Below are 27,348 nucleotides of genomic sequence, written 5' to 3'. Positions count from 1 at the left end.
CGCGAGTGCGGACGCTCTAGGAAGCTCCGCCGTTTCTTTCTCGGTGGTGGCTTCCGTCTCCTCGCCTGTGTGCGTTAGTTCGGCCGAGACAGCAAACTTGCCGCCATCATGATGAACAGCGGCGGCATCGGGGTGCCTCTCGGCTTCCCTTTGACCCCTACTTCGGTTATCCAAGTCACCAATTTATCATCGGCGGTCACTAGCGAGCAGATGCGAACGCTCTTCGGTTTCTTAGGTGACATCGAGGAGTTGCGTCTCTACCCTCCGGAGTAAGTTGAGGCCCGAGCAGGGCCCTCGGGGCCATAGAGAATGGCGGGAATGACAATCCTTGAGGCAAGGGGAGAGCAAGAAACGGACCGGATGCCGCGCCCGCCATCTTGCTTTCGGGTGCCGAGGGGCTCCCTTCATAGTGGTTGCGTCATTGGGCAGCATCTGTTCTACGAGAAGGAGAAGCTGCCCGTAATTAAGATGGCGGCCAGTGACTGTTTTCCCCCCACCCTCAAAAAAACCTGCCAGTTTCTCCTCAGCCGCAGTCCTTCAGCGTTTCTCTCCTTTTCTCTGGGTGATGTTTCTGGGAAAGGCCGCGGTTGCGGAGGCAAAATGCGGGCTCCCTAGAGGCCTAAGCCGATTTTCGTGCTCCCTCGAGGCTCTCCTCGGCGTTGCGTTTAGCAAAGACGCCATGTAGGAGAAATCTGGCTCCTCGGGGATCCTGCTTTCCTTTCCCCCGAATCTCGTTCCTTGCACTGCGTTGCATCCAAGGCTAGGCTAGTGACTAGTTACTCGGGAGTAAGCCTTATTCACATCAACAGCGCTTGCTTCCGTGTAAAGCTGCAATCCTTTGCATGCAGCTTGGGAACATATATAATTGAAATTAATGGTCCTTACATTATAAGTTTCCAATAAGTACGCATAGGAAGGGATTGTAAGGGATGCACAGTAGACCATATTTCTTAACAAGGCATGAGGGAAAGTTTCGTTTATTTTACTTAGTGATTTTATATTTTCTGCCTCCCCTCCCTTTCCCTCAAGCACTTGTAAATGGCAGAGAGATTTGGGACTACTCAAATGTGTAAATATGAATGGGATGTTAGCAGAATAAACTTTTAATTGGTATTAGTGCTTCCACCTTGTGCTTGCTGGGAATAATAATAATAATAATTTATTCATACCCTGGCCAGGGCTGGGCTCAGGGCAGCTAATACCAAATATGAATTACAATAAAACGTAATAGAAACAACAACAGCAACAAACAAACAAACAGTTAATTAAAATATGGCTTAAAATACACAAACAGCCTAGAAGTAATGGGAAGCCATTGTTTTTGATGTGCAACCAGGGACTTGTCTTATTGTGCACCACTTCTCGCTTACTGATATTGAATCTCTTCTGCCATTCTGTTTCCTGTTACCTATTTTGGAGAGATCCTTTCTAGCTTTTCACAGATTTCTTGGGATTTTACAATCATAAATAAATTGATGCTGTTCACCTGCACTCTTCAAGCACACTCCTTAAGATCTAGTCTTCGCATATTATCAGACAATGTTATACAATCCTAGGTTAGTTCTATTAATTTAAGCTCATGGGAGAGCCGACTGCCCCAAGAGTTCAAGGTGTCAACTTGTGCAGAATGAAGTGGTTGCATTTGACAAATACTGAAATATTAAAATGTCCCGGTGATACTTTGTAGAGTTTATGCCAGGGTGATTAAAATTGAGTGTGCAGATTCAGCATCAAATGGGTGGTAGAGACTTCTTCTTAAAGGAATTGGCTGTATTTCCAGAAGGATACCAGCTATAAAAGTGTTCCACCATTTCTTAAAAATCTTAACTGAAGATCTTAAAGCACATACAGAAGTTTGCCTAATGTACAATTTTATTTCATTTAACTGTAGCATCGGTCATTTACAGAATGCTGTTAAAATATTTTAGTTACTTGAAATTAAACAAGAACCTTCCTGCTGGTGATAGAATGTTTCTTTCTTAGTATTTGAATTATTTTTAGGAAAAGAGTTTTATTTATATTCTGTATTAAAAAGTAAAGACCAATGCAGATACAACATGAGTTTGATTGTTAATTGTGATTAAGAAGCTGGGTATAGTAATTCCGATTCTAAAAACTGAATTCAGGGTTTTTTTGACCATGATTAAGGCTGCTCAGTGTTCATTCCTAACCATGGTAAAGGGTTTGTGTGTGCATTTGTGAAACATGCTCACATGAACTAGAGAACCTGTAGGTGGATATAGTGCAGTTTTACATCCTGATCCCTTAACTGTAGTTAATGGATAAGTTAGAGTTATATTTGTACCGGCATAAAGTAATCTTATACTATGTGGAAAACGTATTTCAGTTTTCATGTTCTGTAGGTCTGTAATTTATAGAATTACATTTGCATTAATATTTATAGTTGCATAAGACTAGCAAAAATAGATCAAAACTACAGCATCTAATTGGTTTTCTTTTTCTTGCAGCAACGCACCACTTGCTTTTTCCTCCAAAGTATGTTATATTAAGTTTCGGGAATCTTCGAGTGTTGGTGTGGCCCAGCATCTAACAAACACGGTTTTTATTGACAGAGCTCTGATAGTTGTGCCCTGCGCTGAAGGTTGGTATTTCAGATTATACCTTTGTTTTGATAGTCTCTGTTCTGTCAATTTGTTGCTTGTGTTTTTTCAGCAACTGGGAAGGCGTTGAAGCTATTACTTATCTTGCTTTTCTTGTAATAAAAGCAAATTTGGTAGGAAGGAAGACACTTTCTTTTAAAAATTTGTATGGAATTTAAAAATATATTTTGCATTAGGTTTGAAATGTGTGGACATTTTCTCTTATGAAATGTGGTCATGTTTCATTTATCTTTTGCAAGGATGAACATTTGCTTCTTTCACTAAAACTGCACACTGACAACTTCATCCTAAAATTGTCCTAGCCATCTGTCTGAAAAGGAATGGGCAACACAGATGGAAGTGAAACTACATCAGAAAATTCCAATCACATATTCACACATCTCTGATACAGTAGGAGCTAGACCCTACTTTCTTATTTTGGTTGTAAGCTAGGATTCTCAGGATTCAAAAACATTACTTGGGTGGGCTTAATTTGAGTAATGGTATATCCCATCCTAATGACTCCTTAGTAATGCATTCCTAAGTTTGAGTTGTTAGTGAATAACTGGGTGGTTCTCTAGCTTTAATGTGATTGTAAGTATGCCTTTATGCTGCTTTCACAATTGTGTAGCAAATCACCATGTAATGTTAAGGATGGCTTCAGCTGCTCAGATAATAAATGATAGAGCCAGTAATAGCTTTGGGTCTGTTAGTTGCATAGGTATATATCTGAATTCCAGTTCTCTAGTCATAGTTTAGAGAGGACAAAATTCCGTCAGAATACCTTGCACATGTGGGAAGGGACAGAGATAGGGAATTGTTCCAGCAGAACCTAGCTGGTAAGAAAGGAAGTGTCTCAGAAGCATCAGCCAAGATCCACAGGTGCAATTAACTCCTATTGTTCAGGTAGAAGTTCAAAGGTGATCTTGGCCAGTGAACAGAAGGGAAATGAAAGGGAGTAAATAAAACAAAATTCTAAAGGTGGTCTTGTGAGCCAAGAATGGAGGTCATTAACTCAAGATACTTACAGGCTTAGAGTATGGGAGGAATTTAACCTAGTACCAAGAATATTGCTTTGTGAGCACAAGCATTTCTGTGCCCAGTGCACTGTTCGGGGATTCTCCCCAAACCCCCAAGCCAATTTCAGGTGCATACATTGTGGTGGGGGAGGGGGAGAGGCCCATTGCACTAGTGGAAATGCTTGTGCTGTTGTCTGCTTAGTTGAATCCATTCCTATGCGTTCAGAACATGTATCAAACATTTATTGCGGACGTTTTGGTACTAAGCTTTAGGGTTTCAATTCCAAAACAAATAAAAACAGTGCAGATATATAAACGTATCCTTGTAGTAGAACTTTCCTATAACAGAGAAAGGGAATACATTTATTGAAATTTATTGACCCTTATTTCTGCTCTCTATCCTGAACAGTTTTCAAGAATTCTTGGGTATTTTCAGAATTAATAAAACCTGCAGTCTTTTTTCTTACATTCATAACTATGTTACATTATCATTACCCAGTTACATTGCTAATTGAAATGTTTTATTATGATAAATTAATATGACTTTGGTGACATAATCTCAAATGCAGTAGAAAAAGTGCTTCTGTGCCACATCACAGGCTTGAGTGTCAGGTCTTCTAGCAAGATTGTTTGAAGTTGTGGAGCACCACTGACATGGCTTTCTGCAGCCTGGAGAGTGCCTTTCTGTGGACCTCAGAATTTTCTTTAGAAATATTGATATATGGCTCTTCTGATTGTGGAAATGTAATATGTGCTAAAAGCACAAAAAATCAAAGAGTTATCATGGGGGTTTCTGTTTGAGAGTTGGGTTTCTGTGTTCTTTACTTACCATTTCCCTTTCTGCAGTTAAACTTAAATGATGTTCCATACAATTTGTTAAAATATAACTAATTTGTTAAATCTTTGCTTTAGGACTGGGTAATGTTCACATGTAGGGCAGTATCTAACTAAGTTGATCCATCACAGCAAGGTAGATGACTTGTGCAACTGACCTTCTAATCACCTGCCCGCCATGCTCCCTAAATCTATTCCTCCACCCCTCCAGGGCAGATTTGGAGAGGGCACTGGATCCATGTGGGGAGGAAGCTATGTTACGCAAGCAGAAATCTTTGTGCTGGTGAAAAGAGTTAGTTGGATACTGCCCATACCATCCAGTATGGAGTTTTAGTATAAAGTGTGCATGACACTACAGTTCTATTCTTAGTATATATGTTCCGAGAAACAAAACCTCTCTTCTTCCCTCTGGCAAAGCAGGAATACATGCATTTCTGGAGTAGGATACATAAGAACAAAATTTTCAGCGGTCAATTCTAATGCCTTAAAAGTATCATTAACCAATCAGTTATGCCCTTTGTTTTAGTTTTCAGTAGTTTTCATTTATGGCTCTGAGTTGGTTCTTAGCATGGTTTATTCAGGGACAGGAATGGCACCACTTGTTGGCATCCGTCTGTCTGGAGAGACAGTGGAGTGCACCTCCAGGGGTGAAGTAAAACCGCTGTATTAGCAGCACCAAAGTGACCTCCCTTGGGTGCAAGCCTGGGCAGTATGTTTGGATGTCCTGGGCTGCCCAGACAGCAAGACCTCCTGGCCTCACTGATATGCTGATAGGAAATGCACCAAAGCACTGCTTTATCCCATTTCTGGTATACCCTGACTCTATAGTGATATAGCTAGGATTATTGTGGGGGGCCTCAGACTCAGACAGCATGGCTTTAGTCCAACAGCATCTGGGGAGCCACAGGTTCTCTACCCTGGTGTTATTGGAATAGTTTCACCAAACTAAAACCAAATTTCTAAAGTCAAGAGAGTATTTGAAGGTTACCTACCTTTATCTGAGATTGTTATTCTTTGTTTTGGGACTGATACTTTGGGCATGGAGAAGAACAGTTTTTATATTTTATACTTGCCTATCTGATAACAACACTATTACTGTACTAAGAACAAGTGAGTGTCCTATGCTACCCCTCTTTCATGGTCTTTCTTCTGCTCTCTTGTAACTCCCATGAGAGAAGAATAGCTAAGCACATGAGATAACTATTTCCAACTGGTAAAGGTAATAAAATCAACCCTCCAGCTGGAAAGTGGCTGGTGAGGAAGGGCTACCCTGGGGACTATAAAAAAGAAGATCCTTCTTCCTTTTGTTTCCTTGTACCCGACTACTCCAGGGGGCTTGGTGGTGCTCCTCTACCCTGTTATTTCTGCTGATAAGTTGTTGGAAGACAGGGTTATGTGCAATAAAATAACACACAAACTTGTTTGCATTCTTACACAGAGCTTACACAATGTTTAATGCATGCAAGTTTACACCCAAAGGTGACTTGCAGGAGAGACACGATGTCATAATGAAATATCTAGAGTCAATAGTAAATATAATAAATACATATATACATAGTGCTGATCATTAATGCTGTGTTTGGGTACAGTTTACAATTCTAGAAAGCATACATTACCTATTTAAACCTGTAAATGAAAATAAAGAACATGTTAAGTAATGGACATCTATCCTGACAGTGTAAACTACCTTAAAAATTGCTGCTTGTACAGCTTCTTAAATAGCACTTACAGTGCAATCCTACTCAACTATACTCAAAGAGTTCAAGGTGGCTTACATTCAGGTAAGCTTGCAGAGGATTTCATCCCTAATTAGGACTGGTAGTCCATGCAGGCAAGGAATTTCAAAGATGTCATTTTCTGAAGAGGAACATCTCAACATTGTTCTCTAATGATGTGTTTTTTAGACTATTAATAAGAATTACAAATGGTTTTAGTTAGAAAATGCATAGTCTGGGCAATGGTTAAAACTTCATGGACATCTTCTTTGAATTTACCTTCGACCAAATGGGGAAAAGGAGCGGACTATAAGAGCACTGGTATAATGTGCTATGTTTTATCTACGCTTGCCTACTAGTGGCTGGTCTCTCTTGGAAAATCCAGATGTTGCATAAGAATTTTCTTGCGGGAATGATAATTGTCTAGAAACCTGGCATAGAAGGATATTGGGGGTTGGGGTTAAAGAGAAGGAATTCAACAGCTTTAAAAAAAAACACAAAAACTTCTATTCTGTCTGTCAGAAATTACTCTCCTCTGAAGGCCCGCACTGGGCATTAAACTGGTGTTCAATGTGTAACACAAACACACTTCACCACTATTCACATTACTAACCAACATTGTGACTTTGGCAAAAACAAAAACAAAAATCATTACATTGTCAAGATGTGGCCCCTTTCCATTGTATGTATAACTGAAATCTCTCGAAAAAACTTGTTCTGGTTTGAGAGAGGCCAATATTGAAATGTATCAGAGATGCCACTTTTAACCATCATTCTGAACTTTTTTATGTCCACATTTTCTGGAAGATGGATTTTGACTATTAATTTGGTTTTGTATGTTTTCTCTGTGTGATATTTGTGCATTATTAGATGACTAGACTGGCCAAGGCAGACCTGTTACACTTGCCTGAGTTAGGCATTGTTTGCCATGCCACTAAACCTGCCGCCAAGTGACAACTTCATGGGGGAATGAGAGCGGAGTCTGGCCTGCAGAAGATGGACGCCCTGTCTCTGTTTTTATTATTTTATTTTGCTTTCTTTTCTCTTCTTTTTGTTAATTTTGTCCCTTTTTTGCTTTAATTCTTTCATTTCTACCTGTGAGCTGGTTCTTCAGTTCTGTAAAAATGGTGTTCTGTTTTAAGAGTTCATGATTCATTTTAAACTTGACCCTATGAAATTGTTCATAGATCAACCAAAAATTCCAGAGTTTAGACTTTGTAGTTAGATTGTAGATACAATCCTAAACATGCATAGTTAGAAATAAAAGATGAATAAAATTAATAGGAATTACTTCTGAGTAAATCTGGCTAGAATTGGATTATTTGAAAAGTGAAGTGATCCATTTGTTTCCATTGGCTCACATTATTGAAACTTTTAGATATATGTGGCTTTTCTGGACTACAATCTGAAGACTGTCCTCTGAAAATACTTCCCCCTCCCTTCCCAGAAGCTCTCTTACTAAGCAACCATAACAAGTTGGTTTCCCATATCTAAAAAGATAATGGCTCCCTTCACATGTTCACTGAGTTGTTTGGGAGCCACTTTCCCACTGTGTTCTTGGTGGCAGTATGTATATGAATGCTGAAACCATATGAGAGAGCTCTGTGAGGAAAATGCTTCCACATGGTTGGGTGAGTATGTGAACGGGGGGGACATTGTTTTTTCAATACCTATACCTGGCCTGTTTAATTGGCTGTCGTATTATTTATTTTGAAAATAAATAAATAATACTAATATTCTTAATTCATTTCTCAAAAATTAGGAGAAAGCCTGGAAAACACTCAATCGTGAATTGAATGTGAAGTATTGACCAGTGTTTGTTTTATATACTGTCTTCTCTTTACTGTAGCATTCTATGGGAAGACGGCAAGCAGGACTAATTTTTCTCTTGAGTTGGCTCACGCTTATGGCATACTCTTAGATACAGCAGAGGCACATCATAGAAGTGTTTTCATTGTCAAGTTTGAATATTTTCTGTGTAAAACTCAAGAAAAATATCAACATTCTTCTGTTACATTTCTCTGAAGTAGAGATAAGCACAAATTGATATTGTCATCTCTTTCATTGTTCTCTTTTTCAATAAAGAATTTTGAAATTTCTGGGAATTTGATGTAAGCAGCCAAGGAATTATATTGTTAAAAATAGATCCTCCTGAAGTTGCTGATTTTGCTAACGAGCCAAAATTTAGAGTTATTCTAAAGCCACTTGAATATTTTTTTTAAGCTATAAAGATTACTTCAAGTGAGGGTAAGACACCAGAGGTTTTAAACTGACGCAAGTAAATTGACACAAATAATTATAGCGATCAATCAGTTTAAAATGACATGGTCTAGCTCTGAATGAATGCGAAGTGTGTATGTGTGTGTGTTTGCGTCTGCGCGTGCACACTTCATATCATTGCTTTTAAGAATGTCATTTTAGCCATTGACAATGCTTAGTGTTTTATACATAGAAAGGAGTTTCAACAAATATGGATATCTTTTGTGGAGATTGAAACTACTGAAATATGTTTTTATTTTTTGTGGACTTTAACTCCATTCATCACTAAGCTGAGAAATGTATAGATATATGTATAGTTAGGAACAAAAGATAATCTTTAGGTAAAGAATAGTTTTGCAGAGAAGTTGTAGTTGTGTGTTTTCTGGATTCTAGTTTAGGTTTAGTAGTTTTGTTCTGATCAGACATAGAATTTTTGATGTTTCAGTTTTGATGATGAGTTTTGTTTTTTAGTAAAGTCTGAAAAAGCCTTTACTTGTAGTACTTAAGCTTGGAAGTGGTCTTATTTATTCCCATTGATTTTTATCCATGTATTATCTTGATCTTGAAGCAACCTATCAGAACACTGATGTACTTGAATTTTATTGTAGTCGAGAGACACTGGCTAATTCATGTGTACGTCTTAGACCATAATTTGGTTCTTACACATGGGCCTTGTATTTTGCCCAAGAAAAATCAGGAATAATTGATCTCTATCTGGATAAGAAGCATTAATATTTTAATTGTAATGCTTTATTGCTGCCTTAGTATTGGCTTTGGTTTATTTTGTAATTATATGCTTCACAAACTCGGATTGCCTAAGGAACTTGAAAATCACAGTTTAGGTCTTCAGGCAGCTTCTAACACCAGAAACTTTCTGAAGTGTAGCAACCTTCCAGAAGTTAATGCAGTAGTTCGAAAGTTTGCCCCATAATGTCTTTGATTGTCTATGGAAATGACAGTAGCAGTAGGAGAGGGGCAGATAGGATGTTAGTGGGTAGGGATTTAAAAAACTACCAAAAGGGTCTATCTCTCTCTCTTTGGAAATGTCATTAAAACACCAGGTGATTTGAGGGCTCAGTGGCTTAGGTTGGTTGTTGTTACTTTGACGAGTAACACTTAGTGTTACCTCAGACAAAGGTGACTTCTAGGCAGAATGCTTTGCCATGTGCAGGTAATAATTTCTGGTCAGTTTTTCAAATAATTCTGGTTTGTGTGTGTTAGAATTTTGAATGGCTTTTTAAACTCAAGTTGCTGAAGCTTAAATGGAAATCACAATATTTAGCAGCTCTTAGGATATCTTAAGGAAAGACTAAGTGGGTTAGACTTAAAGCGTGCTTTAGTCAAGTTCATTTTAGGTAATAATCCAGTGCAGGCAATGGTTGATTATAATTAGTACTAAATGTTGGGTTAAGATCCCAAACATATAGTGACATTATTGTTTATTTTACTGAGGGTCAGCCATGCTTCCAGAGAAAATATATAGGGATATCAGCAGAACTTATTGTCACCTGACAAATAAAGATGCCGGACAGCTAGTCAAAGTACCTTAGTTATGTTTATGTGATGAAGGTGTAGTGCTTAACAATGGTTTAGGCACTCAGACATAAATGCTTATGTCTGCATTGGACCAATGAGATTGAACAAATATTTTGGTAAATGCCCCGCTACCTCCGGATGTTAAGGAAACTGGGTAGTTGAAGTACCTAAGCTAAAAATCAGTGCGGTTCTAGGTTTCTTGCCTTGCTTGAGTTGTTGTACTGGACTGACAAAAGGCAGTCATCTGGTAACATTTTTCACTCAGCTATTTTAGCAGACAAAAAGGGCTGATTTTGGTTAGCACACTCCTGTTTCCTCTTTTTTTTTTTCCTTTTGACTGATTTGGTTATTTGCCATTTCTGGGGATTAAACTTTAAAAAATGTTCTTCTTTTCTGTATCTGATGTTCTGTGTGCTATTAGTGATGCAGCCAACACGAACGGTTGTCATGTGTAACACAACTTTCGATCACCGTGAAAACAACGTCCTGCGAAAGCGTCCATGCTTGATATCGTTTGGTTCATGAACATTAAGTTTCCAGTACAGGTGACCCATAGCTCAAAGTGTTAAATAATTGTCTACATTGTTCAGTTTTTAAAGTAATAATCCGGTAATGCTAGTTTTGCTCACTTGTTGTTCCTAGTGGAGCAGGGGCAAAGGAAAAACTTGGAATTATTTTCTTTTTTGTAAGGCTCTCATAGATTGATTTTTTTTCTTTACTATTTTTAAGTTGAAGGGTGTTGGTAAAAAAAATAAAATAGAAAAATAATACTTGGGAGGTGGCGTTACTTTTAGTAACAAAAATATTTGCTTCTTCAGGTAAAATTCCAGATGAAGCCAAAGCCCTCTCCCTCTTGGCTCCTGCTCCTACAATGACAAGCCTGATCCCTGGTGGAGGGTTGCTTCCTATACCAACACCACCCGTGAGTTCAGTAAGTAGATATTCATGTAATAATTCTACTTAAAGGGGATGCAGGCTATTCAGTTCTGTTTTGGGTGCATGTTCCATTACATGGTAATGATTGCAGTAATTGTCTTGAATCTGAAATTATTCAATTATTTGAAATTATTAGGACCAGTCTGAATGTTGCAACACAATGCGCAATATCTAGAGTTCTCCAGAACTCCTTGTCAGGCTGAATGTTAAGCAAAAAATAGAAAAAAGTTGGGTGGGGGAGAAAGCTGGCATAATGTTAAAGCTAGAGCATCTGTAGATTGAAATAATTTTAAAATGGACTCCAGGTGTTGTTGTGTACTCTTAGATTTACCATCTTCTGGGTGCTAAACTTTCTAGAATTGAAAGAGGACTGAAGTAATTATGCAGTAATGCTTTTGGTAAACATAGAAGAGGACTCCTCTTTTTAAGACATATTAGTGACAGTGTATACAGCTTTTTACACAGTTTTCTTTTTACTTGGTCTGGTCAGCCAAGATGGTTTGTGGTCACATATCAAACAGCAGGTTTTAGGACTAGTGCTAACAGTCCTAAATTTTGAGGTGAATTTAATTTGAATCAGTCCACAGTGGGAGGAAAACTTTTCATACTTATTTCTGTAAAAACTATCCTCTGTTTTCAGATTGGTATTTCTCTTGGTCCACTGGGTGCGATACCAGCAGCAGCGTTGGATCATAATATTACAGCCATTGGAGACATACCGCAGCCGCCCATTATGGGCAATGTGGATCCTTCCAAGATTGATGAAATTAGGAGGACTGTATATGTTGGAAACTTGAATTCCCAGGTAAATGTCTTTGCTACAGTAGATGCATTAGTGCAGGTGTGAGGAACCTGTGGCCGTCCAGGTGTTGCTGAACTACAGCTCTCATCAGCCCCAGCAAGCATGGCTAATGGCCAGGGATGATGGGAACTGTAGTTCAATACCAGAAAGGCCCAAGGTTCCCCACACCTGCATTAATGGAAAGTGTAGCTTTATATTCCATGGCTTGATAGCTCTGATTTTGAGCTAACTAAAAGAGCATCTGCTGCATCAGCCTTTCCCTGATGCTGTGTACAGAGGTTAGTTACAGACTCTATACAGCCTGCAAGAGCTTGAAAATGATTACTTTTCCTCCCAACTTGTATAGTATGGTGCTGTGCACAACACACAGGTCACAAGGCCCCACTCAGATGTTCTATACCAGCAGTTGCCAGTATGATCCCCTCCTGATGTAGTTGGACTGCAACTCCCATCATTCCTGACCATTGGCCATTATGTCTGAGACTGATGAGAGTTGTAGTTCAATAAATATTTCAAGGGCACCATGTTGTCTCTTCCTGGTTTATAGTCAGCATTAGATGGACAGACCATGCAGTATGGGGAGTGGTCATTCAGGAGTTTACAGTACTGTAGTTGGGACTTGGGTATCTATTTTGGCTGGGTCAAAGGATATGGGACAGGCTGATAAGTGAATGCACGTGATGTTACTTGACTGAGCCCTCTTTCTTTCTCTTTAAAGACTACTACAGCCGATCAGCTTCTTGAGTTTTTTAAGCAAGTTGGAGAAGTCAAGTTTGTGCGGATGGCAGGCGATGAGACTCAACCAACACGTTTTGCTTTTGTCGAGTTTGCTGACCAAAATTCTGTTCCTAGAGCCCTTGCCTTTAATGGAGTTGTGTTTGGAGATAGGCCGCTGAAGTAAGAAACTGTACAAATATTATCAAAATAAATTGGGAGGTATATTGTGTGTAATTACAACCCTGTCCTATAGAACTCTGCCACAGTTTTAGGAAACTACTGAATAATATATATATATAATTTTATTTTTTTTAGCACAGAATAGCATTTCCATAGCAATATTTGCATGCATTTTTTATTTAACTCTGTGCAAGGGCCTCTGTCTTTACTTAAAACCTAAATCATGTTCATGTTGGCAAACAGATCTGCTGAACCTGTGTGAAAGGTTTGCCATGCAGAAGTTGCTGTTTCAATGGTACTTTAATCCCATTACCAAGTACCTGATAAAGCCTGTTAATCTGTTTGCCATTAGTACTTTGGTAGAAAAAGTGCAATCTTATTCTTTTTAGCTGTTGCTTGTGTGCAAGCAGAGGCATGTGCCACAACAGTTCAAGTGGTATCCTCTGTGAGCTCTACCCTGTTTGCAATTTAATACCCCCAGGCTCCATACTGGTTCCTGTCCTGAAATAAAGACCACGGGCAACTCCAGCTCTAGAGATCAGAGGCAAGTTTTGCAAAATCAAGTAAAAATTGAGCCAACAAGCCAGTGCTTTTATTTATAAAATTTATACAACGCTTGATTGTAAAAAAAACAACAAACCTCAAAGCAGTTTACAAAAGAGAAAATAGCAAAATCAAGAAAAATTTACAGCCCAACTTTAAAACATACAAAAGCTAAAATACTAAAACAGATTGAAATTAATTATTTATTTAGTAATGGTGAAACGGGTGAATGGGACGCGGGTGGCGCTGTGGGTAAAAGCCTCAGCGCCTAGGGCTTGCCGATCGAAAGGTCGGCAGTTCGAATCCCCGCGGCGGGGTGCGCTCCCGTTGTTCAGTCCCAGCGCCTGCCAACCTAGCAGTTCGAAAGCACTCCCAGGTGCAAGTAGATAAATAGGGACCGCTTACTAGCGGGAAGGTAAACGGCGTTTCCGTGTGCGGCTCTGGCTCGCCAGAGCAGCGATGTCACGCTGGCCACGTGACCCGGAAGTGTCTTCGGACAGCGCTGGCCCCCGGCCTCTTGAGTGAGATGGGCGCACAACCCTAGAGTCTGTCAAGACTGGCAGGGGTACCTTTACCTTTACCTAATGGTGAAACAACTATGCAGGATAAAAGTGGTCTGGCAATCAGCATTTCAAACAGAAATCTTAAGTTTAAGTTGAAGCATTTGGAAGAAAACTGTAAAAATTGTAGTTACCTGTTGTAATCCCCTTTTGGCTCTTTTCCGTGTTTTGAGATGGGTGCACTTTGCAAAATCCAATACATATATCCTTTGCATGGAGCCAGCAAAACACTTATTCTTTTGCCTAATACTGTATTTAATAACATTTGTTAATTCTAAAGTGACTTGACTATAATACAGCACCTGGAGTTTAAACAAAAAAGAACAAAGCTTGCACATAGACTTCAAAAAGCAACGAGCCTTAATGAGAAAAGGAGTTGACAGGAAAAAGGAAAGAGAAAGTCTCTTTTCCCAGGTGTTTAACAGAGAACATAAATAAAGGTAGATTTTCCGCCATCCCTTACCTGCAGGGACGAGGTATAATCCAAAGTAGTTGTGGACTTAAGAATATGAGGCTTGTGCTGGTCCCCAGTTCTGTGGCTGACTGCACTATAAAATGAATATTTGGGTGTGAAGTGCCTATTTTTTTTCTGTGCGTCTAGTTCAACTACGTGTGCATATGTGCAATGACGTATAAACTGAATTGAGTTTGCTTGTTTAATTTAGAATAAATCACTCCAATAATGCAATAGTGAAGCCTCCTGAAATGACACCACAAGCTGCTGCTAAGGAGTTGGAAGAAGTGATGAAGAGAGTACGGGAAGCCCAGTCTTTTATATCTGCTGCTATTGAGCCAGGTAGGATATTATTACTTTCTTGCAATACGACTATCTCCACTGCTAGGATGAAAGTATCTCTGCTGCAATGAATCCTGGTGTATATTTAGAATAGCTTTTTATTATTTATTTTTAGATATAGGGAAAGGCCGGCTTGAGCAACAACCAGTGGACAACATTGTTTTGTGACCCATCTGTTTTTGATGGCGTCTGAGTGGTTTTACACTTTACACCGTGAAGATAGAACTGTTCATACACTGGGTAGCACTGCTTTCTATTGTCAAAGTGCTGAATGGAGTCCTTTTTATTAACCGTAACATAAATGTATGGGTTTTTTTTTCCTTGTTGGCCCCTCCTTTCATTAACTCCCTGTCTCCTCCACCTTCTCCCCTGCCAGGTGTCTTGCTGCTTCTTCAGTCTTTTCCTTTCATCTTGCTATCTACTGTGCTCACATTCCTCCTTACCTTTTTTCTGTGGCCTAATCCCATCCAGTCTCCCAACCTTTTCTCTATATATCACAAATAACATTCCTGGTTCAGCAGATCATGGTTTGGTGAAGTGGGAAAGAAGCAACAAGCTGAAGTTGTTCTCTCTTCCCCACTGCCTTGCACACTCAGCTTCAGAGAAAACTTCCCAGTTTCTTAAACTGGTTTCCTGTGATACCTGAACTCATTAGGAAACTTCATTGCAGCCACTTCTTTCTTTGTTAGCTCTCTTCTGAAACTGGGCAAGTGCATGAGAAGATTCTAGCAGTTTTGGCGAAGGGGAGCGTTGGAGACAGAGATCTGGTTCATCTCTAACCTTCCTAGTTCAGCAAACTCATTTGCAATCCTAGCTTATAGAGAGCACTCCTCCCAGTGTTCTATGATAGCAGTTTCAGAAGAGGTCTCACAGGCAAGAGCTGACTGTTACATGATTTTCTAATGAATGTTGAAATATTTAGCTTGCCAATTATTATTATTATTATTAATTGTAACATTTTAACCAGTTAAAAAAGAACAAATAGCGCTGATTGACATGCAGTTCCATTACCTACCTTACAAGTATCTGGCACTTGCATATCAGATGCGTTGGGTTCTTTGTTTTTAAAAAGGTGTATGCTGTTACTATTTTTAAAAAATTCAACTTCCAAATCCAGAAATATCTATTATTGCTTAAGGGGAAGATTCAGTTAATATTGTTTCCTGACCTGGCTGGCCAGAGTTCATTTGATTGAGCTGATCTGAAAATCGCTGGGATTAAATACATCTATCAGTGGAATAACTTTGACTAATGTTTGTCATCCGTATTCCCAATCTATTGCTTCATTTAGTGATTGATTATAAAACATATATTATTGAAACCGTTCTGTAGGGGGACTAGGTTTTCAAGCCCCAACTCCTTAATTGCAATAGTGCTTTGGCAATAAAATACAGTGCTATTATGTGTGTTTCTGCATAGTTTTTCAAACTGCTTTATTGGAATTTGTGTTTCTCTCTGAAGTGAGTTTTGCCAAACATGTTTTAAACTTGTGCATTGTGGCGGCAACATAAATCCCATTCCTTATTTAGCTAGCTGTTTATAATTATCTGGTTTATGTGTACTGCTGCAGGATGGCTGCACTCAACGAATATATGCAATGACTTTCTTGGATGTTTCTGAAGGATTTTTGCAAAGAAGGAAGATGTGCAGAGAGTAGGCCCCTTGCAATATATGTGGTACATTCCACTTGTGCCAGATTGTTAGCTGGGATCTGTAAATATTCTGAGCTTACACTGCAAAGTCGTTTTTTCTCTCAGAGTCTGGAAAGAGCAGTGAAAGGAAAGGTGGTCGGTCGCGCTCCCATTCACGTTCAGTATCCAGATCTAGTTCAAAATCTCGAAGGAAAAGATCACACTCAAAACGCAGGTAAAATTCTCACGTATAAAATCCTCTGAAAGCAACAGTTGACCTCTCCCTTCTCTGTTTCTTAAGGAAATTCAATTTAAGCCGTTAATACATTTTGTGGATGGTTGAAATGAAGAACTGTTTTGAATTTGAATTCCTTATTTTTCATGGCAAGATGGCAGCTGTAGTGAAACAGTTTCGGAAATGGTTACAAAGTAAATCATGCTGAATCCAGAGGACAAAATCTATCCGTTCTCCCAAGAACCCCTGTGCTTCCACCAATAACTGCTTTTGGGTTTCCTTTTCTCCTTTGGGGAGGAAAATGAAGGCGTTCTCTCTTATAAGTTGGGTTCTTGAAACGATGCCTCACTGCTGCTTCCTCCGAAAACCCAGTTGGGAAGAGGGAGAATCCACATACACACTTCCACTGCCTGTTCAGTTTGTGGAGGCGATAGCTTTCTGCAAAACCCCAACTTGCAGAATTAAAAGCATCTTTCCTTTATTGAGAATGGGGCAGAAAAAAAGATAAGTGGTTTCGCTTCTGCATATTGGGCTTTTGCAGAAAGGGGCAGCTATGCCCTTTACAAAAATTAATGGAAAGCTAAGAGAACACCTTTTCCCCATCTTTAACATGTCACATCACTCAAAATATGACGCTGCTGTCTGTGCTTCTGATGTTTGAGGGAGAAAATCTCAATGTCTTGAGTTTATTAGGTGACTGATCTGTTTCCCCTTAGTTTTAGCCTCACAGTATAGCACAATTTTTTCTAGTTGTTAGGGTTTTGAAGAGAAGGCACAAGCAAAATAATGTGAGTTCAACACAATGGAGATTTTGATAATAAAGTCAAAAAAAAAAAATCAGAAGTGACTGAAATGGATACAATTATAAAAACACATCTTACATTATACAAGGAAGGAAATAGGAAAAAAAATGCAACCCAATAAAACTATATTTTGGAGGGACTTTCCACTCCTGTGACTGCAATGTCATATATTTAATATATAATCCCACAATAGGGGTGAAAACAGAAGGATCAGTGCCACCCTTAGCTGCTTAGATATCTCGGTTTCTCTGAGATAGCAATGAACATAACTTTCTTGAATTAATGAGTATAGTGTATAGTTAGTATTGTTTCCATTACTAATCAAGCAGCTATCAGTAACTATACATTTAACTGCTTACATATAAGATCCACGTTACCTTTATAAAAAATATACAAAACACATAATTCAGGTCTAGGATCACATTTTTATCTATTAAGTGTCCTGATTTTTATAATCACTTGTTTCAACAATTCATGGACTTTGGCACAACTCTATCACATGTGCCAATCAGCTCTCAGTGGTCCACAGCCCTGATCTTGTAATGTCAGCCAAACATGCATGAAGTTGTCCCTTAACATACTGTGTCAATGCTTCTGAAGTTCAAGGATGGAAATCTTGGCAACATGAGTTTTTAGGTAACTGAGGTAGCCCCCAAATCAAATGGTCTGCTTCCTCTTAATTTTTGCCCCAGAGTATACAGCAATTAAGTATCTCAGATTCAGATAGTGTTTAGTACGAATTATGTCATACTGAATTATGTTTACATTTTGTTACATCAATCTTTGTTTATCTAAATATCCGACATTGTTTTGTTCTTGTTGCCTCTTCAGTTTACAGGTCCTTTCTTTTAAGCAAAAACACCCAGTACCACCTCAATTCTAAATCTGTTGTGATGGCAGTCATGCTATTCAGTGGAAGTTTAACACACTTAAGTACAGAGGAGTGCCATGATGGTAATAAGCAATGGAAGTACTCGATTTAAAAGGGGCCTTCTGTGTAGAGTGTGCAGTCCCATTCACTAGTTTCCCAGTTGCAGTACTGGATCTGAGAACATGGTTTTTTTATGTGTTTTATCTCTCTGTTCTTCTGGTCAATGCAATAACAAACATTAAAATCACACAATGCAAGGAAACCAGAATAAGTATTTGATCAGCATGCTGAGCAGTATATTGGATGAGGTAGGTAAGAGTTTGAAATATCTCAGTGGAACAGCTTTGTTACTTGTGTTGGGTAGCCTTTACTGTCTAGCCAGCAACCAGGGTGGTTTGAAGCCAAGCAGGTCTGGCTAGTGCCTGAATAGCGGACCACCTGGAAACAACATCTATGCTACTTCCATGATAGAAGAAAGGCAGGATATAAATGTAAGCAAATAAATGAAATACAAATTTTGTTTGTACAGAACGTTAGCTCCACTTCAAATCTCTAGCATGCATACACATTCCTATTGCGTCAGATGAGTATTGCAATAAATAATGGCACTGAATAGGAACCCGAGCAGGTTCAGTGAAATTGTTTTGCAGATACATTCCTAAATGTTTTCCTGTACAAAATCATTTTGGGTGAGCCACAAATGTAGTTTTATACCCATTTAGTTCTTAGCTTGCTGGACCTCACTTGGATCACAAACAACAGCTTCGCTTAATCCTTTGCGGTGCATTGTATAGCTTGGTGATGATGACACACATTAAAATATTCAGGGAGCTTTCCAAAAATAAATACTACTGATGAAGGAGATGTATGTCTTGGGGGTATTCCTTCGGTATATGGACCATTTGAATGAGCCTCAATGCTGAAATGCAGTGTTTCTGTCTCCCATATCCCCCCTGCCCCCCCCCCCAAATCATGGGCATGTTATAGTAAATTTAGGCACACAATCCGAAGAAAGGGTTGTCATTTAATACAAACTGCAAACCTTTGTATGCATGGAAGCAAATTTCACGAGATTCTTCTCCCTCTGAAAAAGTGGGGGAAGGAGGCCTCATTATGGAATACTTACACCACATCTTAGTTCTGTAAGTAATGCTAATTCGAGGTGGCACTTTGCTGTGCATTATTTTATTAGCTTGATTGCCTTTCTCAAACAATTTTGTTTTAGTTACCTTTTGCTAGGAAGCTAATTTTGATTTACATTCTCTATTTTATGCCCGTTTTAAATACTATGTTTGAAAAATTGTATATTATTTTGTACAGTGGAGTGCAAATTACAATTTGTATGGTTTATAATAGGGATTGGTGAAACAACGTAGTCCATAGCATTTATCATTTGCTGTTGCATGCTATAGGAGTAGATCTCGCGACAGATCCCGCTCCAGCCAGAAGGACAGATGTGATAGATCCCGCTCCAGCCAGAAGGACAGACGGGACAGATCCCGCTCCAGCCAGAAGGACAGACGAGAGAGATCTGTCTCCAGCCAGAAGGACAGACGGGACAGATCCCGCTCCAGCCAGAAGGACAGACGAGAGAGATCTGTCTCCAGCCAGAAGGACAGGCGCAGATCCAAAACTCCACCCAAAAAACGCTCAAAATCTAAAGAAAGGCTGAGATCAAGAAGCCGGTCACCTTCTCGGTGAGATTCCTATGATTAATTTATTTCTTTTATATTCTTTGTGAGGTATTGAGCGACTTCCTGAACATTAGATGTAGGGTTACAATCTCACCATAAAATAGTGGTTTTTGTAGCATCCCAACATTTGCACTCCTTCAGTATAACAAATAGCTCTAATTTTATCTCCTTTTTATTATTTACTTATTACTTGCTTAAAAGTATTTCTAAGCTACTTAATGTGTAAAATATAAAAACAAAAATTCAGCCCCCAAATCAATAAAACGGTATAAAAATCTAAAAACAAATAAAACAGATTCAGGAGGTGTTACCCTTCCTTTACTAGATTTACTACTGCTCTACTAGATGCTCTTCTGCAATCCTGAAGGTATGCTTGAGGGTGGGAAGAAGCTCTTTAGTTGACTTTAGTTCTTTGTTTTTTATAATTATTTTTATGAAGGTTTTTTTTGGGGGGGTTACAAGGTACATACATCATCTCTATTATCAGATCATGAAGTCCCTTCTACAGATCAGTCATTTAATATGAGACTTTGATGTTGGTTGGTGGGGAGAAAAGATGTAGGGGTAGGAGGGAAGGCGAGTAGTAAACATTAATTCTTTTACATAGTATAGGTGTGAGGTTTTTGTGCCAGCAGTTGACTTTAGTCTTTTGTTGTAATGAATGCTGCACAATTTAAATTCATGTTTTCATTTTACAGGGAGAAGAGGAAGGAAAGCAAAGAGAGGATCAGAGAGAAGGAAAAGATGAGTAGAGAAAGAGACCGAGAGAAGGAAAAAGAGAAGGATCGAGACAAGGATAAAGACAGGGGCAGGGAGAAGGAAAGGGGCCGGGAGAGGGAGAGGGACAAAGAGAAGACCAAGGATAGAACCAAAGATCGTGCAAAAGAGAAGGACAAAGACCAAGAGAAGGAAAAAGACCAAGAGAAGGAAAAAGAAAGAGACAAGGAGAAAGTGTCAGACACTGAAAAGGACAAGGCAGAGGATCTGGACAAAGTCAGAGGGAGGGAAAAAGAGACAGAGACTGAGAAGGAGGAAGACAAGGAGAAGGATAGCAAAGAGCAGCTAAAAGGAAAAGAGGAGGACAAGGAGAAAGACCAAGAGAAAGAAAAAGCAGAGGAGAAAAGCAGTGAAAAAGAAAAAGAGAAGGAAGCAGAGAAGCCAAAAGATAAGGACAAGGAAGGAGAGAAGGCAAAAGACCGAGATAAGGAGCGGGAACGAGAGAAAGAGAAAGAGAGAGATGAAAAAAGGAAGAAAGAAAAGAGATCCAGGACACCCCCCAGAAGCTACAGCTCCTCAAGAAGATCACGAAGTTCCAGCAGGTTCACTTTTTTTCTTATAATTTTGTCATGCTTTGTAGATTTATTGCTTCTGTTTATGAAAAACTTTTTTGGGGGGAAACGTATTCAAATCAGTGTAGAATAAATCATGTCTTTAGTATTGCAAAGAAGAAGAAGGGATAAATACAGTAGGCTCATGTTCTAGGAGGCGGCGTGCGGGGTTTGCACATAAAGCCAAAATTGTATACAGGGAGAACAAGCTCTGCACTGCTCCCACATGACCATTTCTACCTTTCCGAAGCCAGTAAGCTAAGTGGCCCTTGCCCCCTTGGGAGGCTCTTGTGTGGGGTCTAGAGACACTCACGAGATCTCTGCCTTGCGTGCATTTAATTTGTGTGATTGCGGACTGAGCACGTAAGGCTGCTTAGGGGAAATCCTGAGGTTTTCAGAAGTGCAAAAAATCTTTATGGAAAATCCCCCTAAGGTGGGGTGAATTGAGTTTGCCCAGTGGCCAGTGAATGCTGACAATTGGGTATGGGGGGAAAGCAGAAAGGAGGTAGAAGGGGAAGGCATGGCTGGCTGACGAAAAACAGTGAACAGGAGCTCTCCACACTGCAACATTTTGTTACAGTTCCCACTTGTGAATTGTAATTTCCAACATTAATCTTTAATGACTGAATCCTACAGAGATAGATGGAAGCGGAAGAGCCGAAGTCCCTCAAAGTCTCCTAGATCATCTAAAATTACAAAAAGGAAATCCTCTCGCTCTCCATCTCCAAGGAGGTAAGCTCTATCACGCAAGGTCCTACAGTATACACTGCAGGCTCTCCCCAGTGCACAGCTCACTCTATTAGTGGTCATTTTACTAGAATGACGAGAAATTGGGGTTGGTATACACACATGCATCCTGGAAATACTTATATTGAAGAGTGCTGCATAAAATGTTAAACTCAAATTATAAGGAAAAGAGGGGATGAGAATTTTAAGACTGGCATTTGCATGAGCTGGAATATGGATGCACTTTTGATTTCTTTGTCAGTGGAAAATTACTTTCAGTAGAGCTGAGTATGTGGAAAAACTGCATTATACTTCTGAGAAAGCATCAAGCAGTTTACAAAATAGCAGTTCATTCCTGCTGGATAATTATTTTACATTTTTATAGCACTTGCATGTTCAAAATCTTCTTACATATGTTGTCCTGGGAAGCCCAGCCAGGTGGGCAGTGTATTATTATTATTATTATTATTGCAATAAGATTATCCCAGTATTGCAGCTGGGGGAATGAGGCTAAGAAAACTAGTTAGTTGCCTGAAGCCACCTGCCGCATCTTTAGGCAGAAGCAGTATTTGAAGTGGGCACTTCGAATTCATGGCTAAGACTGCAGAATTATTGGCCCCATTCAGCATAAAGCTGGAGAAAGGAGACAGAAACATCAGAAAAAACTTTCTGACAGTAAGAGCTGTTCAACAGTGGAACGGTCTCCCTCGGGAGGTTGTGGACTCCCCTTCCCTGGAGGTTTTAAAGCAGAGGTTGGGTGGCCATCTGTCCTGGATGCTTTAGCTGAGATTCCTGCATTGCAGGGGGTTGGACTAGATGACCCTCAGGTCCCTTCTAACTCGGCAATTCTATGATTCTAAGCTTGTTTTGGCTCTCTGCTTCAATCAGCAAGTACAAAACATAAACAAGTAGGTTGCAATCCACATTTTGCACGAAAGATGAGCCAGGGACCATCTCTCCCTCTCTATTCTGCCAGTGTTGGGAATAAGGTTCTGGCTTGTCTTACTTGGCTAGTTTCTTGCCATGGTAGAATGTCAGACCATGTTATTGGCTGCTCCCCTCTGCCCCTTCATGTGGCATGTTCAGCATTTGTGTGAAAGTATCCCTATGTGCATACAGCAGATGCATACAGGGGAATGGGAACAGAGCATATATGACCTTTTTAATTGCAGCTACTTCATTCTTATTTTCAAAACAGAAATAAGAAAGACAAAAAGACCGATAAGGAGAGAGACCTGAGTAATGACAGAAGAGAAAGGGAACGGTCTACCTCCAAGAAAAAGAGTAGCAAAGACAAGGATGTTAAAGAGAAATCTGATAAAACCACAACTTCGAAGGTAAGTCACTGTGAATGAGTGAGCAAGCCAGAAACAGGTGTGGGAAAGAATGCTTGTCATTGACTGTTTGGATATCTCATGCAGTTTCCTCTAAGGTGGTGTTTGGTGATCATTGGTTGCTTCTAAAGTGCCTAGCACCTCCAAAGACATCTTGATCACTACAGGCTGGGTGGATGTGGGGAATCTGAAGAAAATGTAAATTACACTGCAGTTGATGAATAGGACTAAGTAGAGTACTTAGTAGAGCAGTGCACATGCCATTTAGCAGTATGAAGCTGGAAGGTACAAAGTGGTTGCCTGGAGCAAAATGTCAGGTGCCAACAGCCCACATGCATTATCAGCTCTTGAGAAACAATATGCCAAGGCTTGCTCCTAGTGGAGATCCTTCTTCAGGGTATCTTTAAAATATTACAGATGAGGGTAACAGAACACGACCATCACTGAGATTATCTGTAGTGCTCTAATGAATTGTGGGGATCCTGCAGAATGATTTTTTCCCCTTTTCTTTTGATAGAGCACCTTTGTTGTGTAGAATATATGGCTGGGTGGTGGTGGTTGTTATAGCAGTGTCATCTTCTTGGACCGCCTTATTTGAAAATCCAAGATGATAAGGAGAACATTCATGGTGTCATTTCATGTTAGAGGCAACAAAATCATTTATATTGGCCTGCACTGTTACTTTCCACTCTGAGCTGTTTGCCTCCTGCCCTCTTAGAACTGGAATCAGTTCACAAGATTCACAAAGTATAGCAGGTGAGGACTACCTCAGCAGAAGAATCCCATCTGTTTCTGCTTCAATACAGAAATAAGCTATGCCTGCACCACTTCAAAAGTATCAGGAGTGTTCTTAGCAAAGCAAGTCCTCACTGTGTTATCCAGTGAGCACTTGCATGTGTGAAAGAGCCACTGTGGATCGAAAACCACAAATAAAACTTTATATTACTGCACATTAGCTTGAACACAAATACTTTTTAATAGTGTCAAGTTACACATTGAACTGCAAGGCCTCAAGAATTGCACGTACTAGGCTTGGCGTATTCTCAGTAGTAACCCCCTTCCCTCTAGAACTCTTACGGAACAAGATCTCTTAGTGCTGGTGTTTAGGAATATGAGTAGCTGATCTAGTTTGCTTCCATCCTTTATTTGAACTTGAGGTTCTGGCATGGGATTTCTGACTGAGATACAAATAACTACTTTGGGACATGCCTAGTGGAACCTGATTTTTGTTTGTTGCCATGGTGTTTGTGGTAGGGTAACTCCATATCATAGGAGTTACCTATGGCAAGTGACATTAAAGTTATCATGACAAGTGACATTAAAGAAGCAGGTATGAGTATAGCTAGGCATTTTCTGGGAGTTCAGCAAAAGAAATGCAGAGGTTGCTTCACCTAGTTCCTAGTCAGGGGTTGGAGAAAAGAAGACCCCCTGAGAAACTTTATCCTAGTTTTGGTGAATCAGGAAGATACAGCCTCCTGGTCCTTCTGATAGTTCAGGATACTAAAAGGCCCATCATTTCCAGAAACACAGACTTGCAGAACTGGCCTAGACCTCAACACTCCTGTCTCTAATATTAGACCTTGGTCCTAGGACTCGCCAGTGCTTGTTCTTCTTTTCCTCTTTCTGTCAGAAATCCCAGGCTCTATTTCAGTGATTGAGGGCCACATCCTATAGGTCCTCTTGTCCTAATAAGCTGTTCTTTAGTTTCTCCCCCATTGTGTTATTTATCCTCCAGGATTTGCTTTGACCATCGCTCTGTCAGCAATGCCTGATGCCGTATCACAAACTGCCTTTAAAAAGTCTTTTGAAACTAGAGGAGCACCATGTCATATGGGGGTGGGGAAGAGGCTTCAATGAGCCTGCAGAAGTAGTTGTGCAATTTTTTATACACAGACAGTAATATTTTAATCGGGAAGACAGATTTGGCTGCTCATATCTATTCTTAACAAGTGGGCATCTTTAAAAACAAAATCCTATAACTAAAGTGATATATACTAATCTGAAATGTATCAGAATGTTATTTGATGTAACATACATTTCTTACGGTCTTTTTATTCTACCATTTTTTGCTTTTTAAAACTTTGTGCAGGATAAAGATCTGAGTAAAGAGAACCAGAATTCTGAAATTGACAAAGTAGAAAAGGAAGACACACCTCCTGCAGAAGAAGTCAAACTACAACAGAATGGGAACTGCCAACCAAATGAAGAAAACCTCTCAGTTAAAACAGAAGATGTGTAGAGGACTGAATGGACCTCTGACCCAACTGTGGAAAGAGACAAAGCTTTTCCTCCCCTCCCCCACAACCCACCAAGAGGATAAAAATTACCAAGCAATCAACCGGACATGTTGTGTTGTGCTAGCAGCACTCCGGGTTCTTTAGGTGGTTTGGTCAACTTGAAGATGAGCAAGAAGCAGCACTGACCAGTAGGATCTGCTGCAACAAGAGCCAACAGCATTGGATCTGATCATCTGTAGGAATCCATGCATTTCAGTGATAAGACTGGTTGACAGCTGTTACAAATAAGTGGAAAGCTGTAATCTGTACTACCCACAAAAGTTGCTGGGGATGCTTTCAAAGTTGTTAAAATATTGGTAGTTTGAATTTTTTTGTTTTGCTTTGTGGGTTTTTAAACTAAACTCAATGTGATATGTTTTGATAATGTGCTTGAAAATGGTGCAGAGATACACATGCTTCCCTTGTTGTTGTACATGACAGTGATGACAAGTTTTATCCTAACACAGTTTTACAGTTATTGTGTTTATGCCCACAAAGGCAAGTGAAGATTCTTTAATTTGTTGCTTGTGACTTTCTTTTTATATTTTTAAGTAATTTCCTTATAAGACTAAAAGCTTTCTCTTACTAGTAGTTGATCAATGCATGCTAATGTTCAGATTCTAGAAAGAACGGCCATGTTTATACTAGATTTCCATTCTTCCAACTATAAGCACATCTCTGTAGTAATCTCCAAACAACTGGCTTCGTTTTGAGCTATATTGTAGTGTGTCCAGTCACCTGCAAACAGGACAGATACCCATGACAAGATTGTTTTGTTTTTGAGTTGGGATGTGGGAGCACAAGCTAATGCTTTAGTGCCTTCTTTGAAACACAGAATAGTGATTCCTAGGAATCACATGTTATTTAATTCCCTCTTTGTCTAATCCTTTATCTTCTAGGTGGTTCTATCACAATAGTAGGTAAGCATCTGAGAGGTCAGCCTTGTGTGTACTTGGTGGTTATTTGATAACAGATTGAAGATACGTTTAAATGGAAAAAAGGGTCATAGCTGCAATCAAGATTCAAGGATCATCATATAGTGGACGTGGCCCTGTCTGCAATCCAGTTATCCTATAAATTAACTATAGTGTATGCCAAACTGATGAATTGAACAGTTCTAAGTAAAAGTATATCATAACCGGGTTGTGGACTGGGTATCGAAATCAAAAGTGCTCTTTTAAAATAGTTATCTTGTAACACCAGTTGTGAAGCATGACAGGGACAACTTGCAAGTTCTCCCTGGAGAAGACATAAAACCACACAGATTCCTGTTTACTTGTTGAAAAATAGCCTGTAAGAGAACGGCACCTGACAAATGCAACTCCTCTCTGAATTCATTTCAGCATTGTAAGACTGACAACAAAAGGTTGTGCCCTAAGATAAGATTACACTAAAATCAAGAAGTGTTTTGAATATAACATAACACAATCAAATTGCCTTACCTCACAGGAAAGAGATGGAAAAGCCAAGTAAAAACTAGCTTTCATTTTGTGTTCTCTAAATTGCACTTAATGCAAATGTAAACCTTTTATGGTAAATGGAAAAATTAAAACATGCTGTAAGGAAATGAAGCCCATTGATTGTGACTCTGCTTTAATAGCCCATTGTTTTTTGTTATAGTCAAAAGTTTTTTTTCTCTCCTTTTGGCCTCTGTGTACATTAAAACTATAGTGAATGCTTTACCATGTAAAGTATGGACAGTCTTTTTTTTTGATGTTTAAGCCACATGAAGTTGGCTGGCAAACAGCTTATTCTGATAATAAAGGAATGACAAATCTCATATGCGTCTTGAAAGACTGAAAGATTGTGTCTTGGAACAACAGCTGTCATATTTATGATGTGTAAGTAGCATAGAGTAAAGATTGTATACTTGTTATCTTTGGTACTATCACTAATAAAATTAAGTATTTTAGAGGGAAGTTATTTTTTGCTCACTTTTTAAAGGAATGCCTG

General features: G+C 39.4%; 1 protein-coding gene across 8 annotated transcripts; it reads left to right on the top strand.

Annotated features, from left to right (window-relative positions):
• The first annotated feature begins 47 nt into the window (after positions 1–47).
• On the top strand, positions 48–27,314 carry SREK1 (splicing regulatory glutamic acid and lysine rich protein 1). 8 transcript variants are annotated; one of them, XM_083403919.1, is made up of 14 exons: positions 61–269; positions 2,469–2,602; positions 10,385–10,508; positions 10,782–10,894; positions 11,540–11,704; positions 12,420–12,598; positions 13,080–13,142; positions 14,367–14,497; positions 16,255–16,363; positions 19,450–19,734; positions 20,430–21,050; positions 21,696–21,791; positions 22,984–23,122; positions 25,209–27,314. In XM_083403919.1, the coding sequence occupies exons 4-14, from the start codon at positions 10,835–10,837 to the stop codon at positions 25,356–25,358; spliced, it is 1,998 nt and encodes a 665-aa protein (XP_083260045.1). In that variant the 5' UTR covers positions 61–269; positions 2,469–2,602; positions 10,385–10,508; positions 10,782–10,834; the 3' UTR covers positions 25,359–27,314. The 8 variants fall into 8 exon arrangements, with proteins under 8 accessions (XP_083260040.1, XP_083260042.1, XP_083260041.1 ...); XM_083403918.1 differs by having other exon boundaries at positions 82–269; positions 7,039–10,508; XM_083403914.1 differs by lacking the exon at positions 10,385–10,508 and having other exon boundaries at positions 48–269.
• Positions 27,315–27,348: the final 34 nt, after the last annotated feature.

This window comes from Podarcis tiliguerta, assembly GCF_965153285.1.
Source record: "Podarcis tiliguerta genome assembly, chromosome: 11".
NCBI classification, from domain to species: Eukaryota; Metazoa; Chordata; class Lepidosauria; order Squamata; family Lacertidae; genus Podarcis; species Podarcis tiliguerta.
This window is presented reverse-complemented; position numbering and strand designations above follow the sequence as displayed.

What these genes read in the sequence shown, in the direction of transcription:
- SREK1 (XM_083403914.1), top strand. Translation starts at nt 109, where the DNA reads ATGATGAACAGCGGCGGCATCGGGGTGCCTCTCGGCTTCCCTTTGACC. An exon ending in ATCTGCTGCTATTGAGCCAG is followed by an intron (nt 14,498 to 16,254) that starts GTAGGATATTAT and finishes TTTTTCTCTCAG; the next exon opens with AGTCTGGAAAGAGCAGTGAA. An exon ending in AGATCACACTCAAAACGCAG is followed by an intron (nt 16,364 to 19,449) that starts GTAAAATTCTCA and finishes TGCATGCTATAG; the next exon opens with GAGTAGATCTCGCGACAGAT.